Source organism: Pinus tabuliformis, chromosome Q (assembly GCF_031772625.1).
Source record: "Pinus tabuliformis cultivar Carrire ecotype Pingquan chromosome Q, CPIR1, whole genome shotgun sequence".
Taxonomy (NCBI): Eukaryota; Viridiplantae; Streptophyta; class Pinopsida; order Pinales; family Pinaceae; genus Pinus; species Pinus tabuliformis.
In genome coordinates, this window is record NC_142296.1 from 813,098,508 (window position 1) to 813,105,570 (window position 7,063).

The 7,063-nt window shown below is 47.8% G+C and overlaps 1 protein-coding gene across 1 annotated transcript; it reads right to left on the reverse strand.

Annotated features, from left to right (window-relative positions):
• Window positions 1-275: 275 nt before the first annotated feature.
• On the reverse strand, window positions 276-4,262 carry LOC149222144 (uncharacterized). Its single transcript, XM_089387517.1, has 2 exons — window positions 2,994-4,262; window positions 276-2,330 (listed from the first exon to the last, which is right to left on the reverse strand). The coding sequence occupies exons 1-2, from the start codon at window positions 4,260-4,262 to the stop codon at window positions 276-278; spliced, it is 3,324 nt and encodes a 1,107-aa protein (XP_089243643.1).
• Between the last annotated feature and the right edge of the window lie 2,801 nt (window positions 4,263-7,063).

The window sequence follows — 7,063 nt, forward strand, 5'->3', positions numbered from 1 at the left end:
ACCCATATGGACAACAACAATATATGAATGTTCCTTAAGGAAATTATTATTCAGCAAATCCTTTTTTCCTCTGGAAAAATCCATAAATATTGCATTAATAAGCCAAAAATTTACATGAGAGAGTCTGCTTTTTACAAGTATTAACAGTTGTGCTGTTAAATTGCATTACCACGCAGGGTATGCATGCTGTTCTATTACAGTAGCCTATTCATCATTTTCAAAATATCCAAAAAACAGTATGAGTCTATGTAAGTACTGCTGTTAAAAAACGGTTCCTATTGTGCTGCTTGTAGACCCAAGGTTGGATATCCCGGGTCTATATACGGTCGGTGGAAATATTTTTGTTCCTGCTGATCTTTAACCTCTGTGATCTCCCAGATGCCTCTGTCCATCAGCGCTGCCTCCTTGGATAATTTATCGGCACCCTTGTTGTGTTCCCTGTAGATGTGAGAGATAGTAATATTGTTAAAAGCTGATTTGAATGTCAGTGCTTCATGTAATATAATGCTGAGTGAGTGCATGTGACAAGTAGCTGTGCCATTTATCCAATTAATGATGATCTGTGAATCCCCATATATATTGATGCTAGTGCAGTGGTGCCTCAATGCAAAGTGAAGTAAGTGGCGGAGAGTGATGAGTTCTGCATAGTTATTGGTACCAGCGCCCAGCCCCGCCTTAATTCTGTAGTGATGATTCTCTGATATATGTAGGATGATGCCTCCACCACATCTTTGCAGGTTTGCCGCCCCATCGAAATATGCCCAAGGCGTGCTTGGGTCAATGGGAGGGGGTGGGGCAGGATGTCGAGTAGAGGGAGGGGGTGGGTCGGGTAGTTCCCTCAGTGCAGCTACAATACTAGCCTCTATCAGTGGCCAGTGAATTGGCTTGTTATCGAATATCACACTGTTTCTTGTTTTCCAAATGGCCCAGTTTACAATGATGGGGAGATTGATAGTTTTTGAACCTCTGTTATTATTTTCCCAATCAGTCCATGCTCTAATGATATCAGAACCCGCCCATTCGCCCGCGAAGTTTATGAAAGGCTTGAGGTTTTTCCACAGGTTCAAAGTCGATCGACAATTTAGGAATAAGTGGTCTGTGGATTCCGAGTCCGCTTTACATAGCGCACACCAAGTGGGGCCATGCTGGGCTCTTTTCATAAGCTGGTCTCCGGTGGGAATTTTATTCCGCAGAATGCACCAATTGAAGAGCTTTGAACGTGGGGAAGCAGATAGTTTCCATATACTCTGCCACCAACTGTCAATTACCTTAGGTTTTTTATGTGCAATGAGCTGTATGTATCCATCCTTGGGTGTGTATACCCCGTGTTCTGCCTGGTTCCTCACAAGTTCGTCCGGGCCTTCTGTGATTCTAATGTGTGATTCTGTTAAGGCATCTCTGTATTCTTCCCATACTGTGTGCCATCTTCCAGAGAGGTTTAGTTGGTGCGCTGATTTCCAAGCTTGGTGGAAGATATCCGATTGGTCATGCTCCGCAATCTGTGAGATTACCTTTATGTTCCGTTCTGTGAGATGTGCGACCAGATCTTGAGGTAGTGAATGCCTTCCCCCACTCCCCATCCAGGGGTCAAGGCCTATCCTTGCACTGTTCCCTTGTCTGATACGCCAGACCAGGTTGTCTCTAATGAGAGGCAGTGAATGTAAGAGAGCCTTACATATCGAAGATATACCTGTTTTGTTCCACTCAAGGAGTCTTGCCCAGTCATAGATGCTGAGTGGCCATATGTACTTGTGGAATGTAATACTGGTCCATAAACTTTGGGTCGTCAAAAGAGCCCAACCCATTTTTCCTGCTAGTGCTTTTGCGAATATAGGGAGCTCCTTCAACCCCCAACCTCCCCATTTCTTGGGAATGGCAATCTTGTTCCAGCCAATCCAGGCAAAGATGCGCTTGTCTTGGTTGCCAGCCCATAAGTATCTATTGCAAAGCTGTTGAAGTTTAGCCAGTATGTTCCGGGGTATCCAAGCTAATGCCATCCAGAATACAGGGGTAGCTTCAAGAACAGATTTTATCAAGGTAAGTCTCCCAGCCCTGGAGAGGTATCTGTGACTCCAGCATGTTAACTTTTTTTCTATCTTTGTTACTAGCCATACCCAATCTGCTATCTTTTGACATGTCGGCTTTAGCCAATATCCCAGATATTTGAGGCCTCTGTCCAGTGGCTGGGTGGTATAAGGAAACGCCTGTCTGGCCACGAGTGCTTCATTTGCTGTGGTACCCACCGCGGTGATAGTGGACTTTGATCTGTTCACTTCCATGCCCGTAGCCTTTGAGAAGAGATCTAGGATGCGAGTGAAAGATGTTGAGTCCTGAACGTTGCCATCCAGTAGAATTAAGACATCATCTACAAATAGGAGGTGAGTGAGGAAACATACTTCGGTGATTTTGAGGCCTCTGATAGTCCCCTCCCTTTTTGCAGAGATGATAAGTCTGCTTAGAGCTTCTATGACCAAGAGAAAGAGTAGTGGCGAGAGGGGACAACCCTGCCTCAGCCCTCTTTCGGAGTGAAAGAAATGAGAGGTAGATCCATTGATCAAGATGCTGAAGGTGGGGGAGGTGATGCACGCCATGATCCAGTTGATTAAGGAGGGGGGAAAACCGATGTGAATAAGGATCATTTTTATATAAAGCCAGCTGACTCGGTCAAATGCCTTGGATAGATCTATCTTCAGCAGGATACACTTGAGATGTTTGATCCAAATGGAGTGTATCGCCTCTTGTGCCGAGCCAATGGCTTCATGGATCTGCCTGTTTTCCAGAAATGCGAATTGTTGAGGGGAGATGTGTCTGGAGAGAATGGGCTTGATCCTATTGGCAATGAGCTTAGAGATGATCTTATAGAGGACATTGCAGAGGGATATGGGGCGGAAGTCATCAAATGAGGATGGGTTGTCAGATTTAGGGATGAGGGCAATGAAAGTGGAATTAATAGCGTTGTAGAGACAACTCGAGGTCCTGCTTTCCTCAACAACCTTTAAGATATCTTCTCCCAGCAGATCAAAGAAGGCAATGTAGAACTCTATAGTCCAGCCATCCGGCCCAGGGCTCTTTTCCTTTTGAAACCATTTGATAGTACTTTCCAGTTCTGCCATAGTGACGGGGGCTTCAAGGTCTTCAGATTCCTCCTCTTCTACAAATCTGGGGAAGTGTGTGGCCACGTTTATGATTTCAGCCAGATTTGTACCTGCAGGGTTCTTGTATAGGTCTCTGAAGTGTGAGGTACCCAGATTTGAGAGCTTGTTAAAGGAGTCTACCAGTCCCCCCTCTGGGAGAGGGAGGTTCCATATGGTATTTGCCACTTTCCTTCCTTTGGCAAAGTTGTGGAAGAATCTGGAATTCTCATCTCCGGCTTTAAGCCAAGTGGCTCTGCTACGAAGCCTGATAGATTCCTCCCTACCCTTTAATATGTTATTCTTCTGATTTTCCAGCTCCACGAGTCGGGTCTTGTCATCCTGTGTTATGAACCCCCTGTTTCTCTCGTCCAGAAGAGCATTCAGGTCTTCTTCTTCCTTGATGAGCTGCTCATCTTCTCGATTCTTCTTCTCCCTGGCCCAATTGATCACTATATGCTTGAGCTCAGTCAGGTTTTTAACAAATCCCCTTGCCATCGAGGATTCTCGATCAATGGGGTGTGCTCTCCAGAATGCAGTAATCAGATTAGAGAAGCTAGGGTCTTGTAGCCACAGATGATTGAACTTGTAAGGTGCTTTTGGTTTCAGGTGCGGTCCCTGGATTTCCATAGCAATTGGGGAGTGGTCTGAGATACCCCCATTGCTTACCCACTGTTTGTATGTGTGCAGTCGATGAATCAGAGGGCCTTTCATCAGGAATCTGTCCAATCTTTGGGCTAGGGCAGCCGATCCTGTCCTTCTATTTCTCCATGTAGGCTGAGGCTTCTGCAGTGGGATATAAATGAGGTCATGCTGCTCCAATAACCTTCTCATGAAATCTGTAAGGGGGTCAATCTGGGCCGATGATCCCCATGATTCACTGAATCCCAGGGAGAAATTCATGTCTCCTCCTATGATAATGTGATCAAGTGATAATAGATTACAACTGAGGAGTTGACTCCAATAATTTTCCCTCTGATGGCAAGGCCCATATATGTTGACAATACGGAGGGATAGACCGAGTTCAATCGAGAATATATCAGCTCCTAGGAATCCCTGACCTCCCCAAGAGGAGTCAAGTCTGATGGAACTGGGATTGTATCCAAACGCCAGACCACCCGATCTGCCCATGGCATCCGAAGCTATGAAGTTCCATCGGGCTCCAACTGTGGCTAGGGCTCGTGCGGTAGACTCTTCAGAACCAAGGGTTTCTTGTAGGAGAATGATATCGGGGCGTTCGACCTCAAAAATTCGTTTTAGGGCTAGCTTTTTTGGGGAGCTAGCCAGGCCCCTACAGTTGAAGGAGATGCACTTCATGGGGGGCCGATCTTAGGGGGTTTTGTTGCTCTAAGGACCCCATCGATGGTAGCTTGGCGCCCAGCTACTACTTCCGCGCCCACGTGCCTAATGGCTTTATTGAGATAAGATTTGCGACCCCGGGTGGTAAGGAACCCAGGGACTAGAGGGACAATACCCAGCCCCGAAAGGGTTTCAGAGACCTCCAGATGAGATGAGCGAGGGCGAAGGGAGTAAGGGTGGGATGGGGTCGAACGGGAAGATGATGGCGAGGGGGGCGGAGATGAAAGGGGCAGAGTGGTCGGAGCAGTGGATGACGACGGAGGGGGAGGGGGGATATCGCATTGAACCATAGTGCATGCAGTTGAATTTTCAAGTGCAAATGAGATATCAGATGATTTAGAGAGAGGGATAGGAGAGATACCCGACACTTGCGCGGCTGCTGCTGCTGCCCGAGCCCTGGTCAGCGGGGGTGAAGGCGGGGCTGTCTTTCGCTTGTCCAATTTTGCAGGTTTGCCTTGGGGTCCCGCACTGCTCTGTGGCGAACGTGATATAGTTGGGGGGGTTCCGCTGGTGACCGCAGGTGCCGGTTTTGGAGATCCTTCCTGAGTGTTGTTCAATGGGCAATCCTTGTACAAGTGACCGACTTGGTGACATCGATTGCATCTTAAGGGAACGCCCTCATAATCCAATATCTGCGATCTGCTGAAATTCCCCCATCTCAGAGTCATCTTTTCTTGTAATCCCTCCCTGGTGTCCAGATGGACCAGGATTCTAGCTAGAATTCTTTTGTTGTTCTCCTTGTAGGATCGATCGTGGTCCAAATACATTCCCAGAGCATTCCCAATCTTGACGAATGCTTCCTCAGACCAGTATTGTAGAGGCAACCCCGACAATCTCACCCAAAGAGGGCCTGCTCCAATCTGTTCGCGTTCCGATCAAATAGAGGGCTCCACCTTTTCAATAGCACCAGAGCCATTTCTATGTGCCAGTACTGTGCTAGTACAGTATTCGTGTGTTCCTCTTCTTTGAAGTGGAGGGAGAACCATCCCCTTGGGAGTTCTTGTACATCCGGCAATTCAGTGAATAGCGCGCCCCAAATTTCTTTCACCCATAGTTTCAATCTCTCCGCCGTGAAGGTACGCCCCCGCACATGTCCAACCAAAATCGTTCGAGCCAGTGCCATGGTCTCCTCGAAGTTTGTGGGATCGCCGAATGATACTGTAATGTCTTTGACAGTAGCTTTGATACACTTAGATCGCTTCTTCGAGCGTGGAGCGGTCGGGTGATCTATGAGAGGCTTGGTGACCACGACCCCAGGGGGGGGTTTTGCGGGCTGTGCATTGAGGGCCGGCGTGCTGAAACTGCCCGAGGGTCTAATCCCTTCTTCGACCAAGGGTTTTTCCGCTGCAGCCCTAGAATCAACAGGGGTGATGGTGTTATCCGGTGCCGCCTGGTGTTCGGTATGTGCGGTGGGGATTTCAGCTTCTGCCCTAATCTCAACAGGGGCGGAGGAGAATACTCTTCTTGGCGGAGATGGCAAATCGAAAGATAGAGCGTTGGGTGATAATTGTGATAGAAGGAGAGCAGTACTTGGTGAAAGGGGCAGGGCATCCAGAGCAGGGGATGTGGAAGGAGACGACAGAGAAACCACCGGAAGGGTGTCCTGGGCGGCGGGATGTTCAACAGCTGGTGCGGGAGTTCCGTTAGGGTTTCCGAATATGGCGATCCCTTCTAGTGGGTCCGCGGAGTGGTCCACAAGCTCCGTAGCTTCGAGGCCCTCCATACCGGTCAACCGTAGATACCTCAGTCGCTGTCTGTAGCTGGAAACCAATACCCTGTTCCCAGATCTGTGCTGTCCGTTCCGACGATCTCCCGTTTTCCTGCGGCTCTTGCAGCTAGCTTAACCTAAACCTTTTGGATCGCGACGCGTGAACTCCATCCCCTTCCCGGTTCGGTCACCTTCAGCAAATCCTATGTATAATGCCGGGAACAATATGATGGGCAAACCACAAGGACCTTCAAGTCATTCGTCATAACCTTGGTCAGAATCGGGGCACCAAACACTTTTCATTTTTTTTTTCAAAACTCAACATCCCTGATCTATACAAACTGATCAACGACCCCATCTACCATAACTTACATTAGGCTCTAATCTCGCACAAAATTCCTACCGACATCATGAAGTTCGAAGGCAAACAAGGGGAGGATCCGGGTACACATATCACCACATATTGTCTATGGTGCATATCAAACTCCATGTTGGATGATAATATCTAGCTCTGGCTCTTACCCTGCACCCTTACTGGCAATTCTGCCAAGTGGTACATAGAGTGACCATGTGTGTCAGTTAATACCTTTGGTGCCTTGGTGAAGGAATTTTTAAAGCACTTTCAGTTACCCATCCACTACAAAACCTGGATGGAACTCCTTACTACTTTACGCCAAGACACCTCCACCCACATCTCTAATCACATTCATGAATGGAGACGTAGGCGGAGGCTAGTCAAAGCGCCCCTTTTGGATTATCTATTACTAGATTGGTTCTGTAAGTCTCTTCTTCCCCAAATCACCAAGGACATTGCCTTAGGTGGTGTGGTCACTAAAGACCAATCCATTCGTTGTGCCCAACACTT

Bases quoted from the DNA above. Each gene is read 5' to 3' on its own strand.
- LOC149222144 (XM_089387517.1), bottom strand. From the start codon at position 4,262: ATGGGCAGATCGGGTGGTCTGGCGTTTGGATACAATCCCAGTTCCATC. The intron at 2,331-2,993 runs GTTGTTGAGGAA...GGCAACGTTCAG, and splicing joins TGGGAGAAGATATCTTAAAG to GACTCAACATCTTTCACTCG.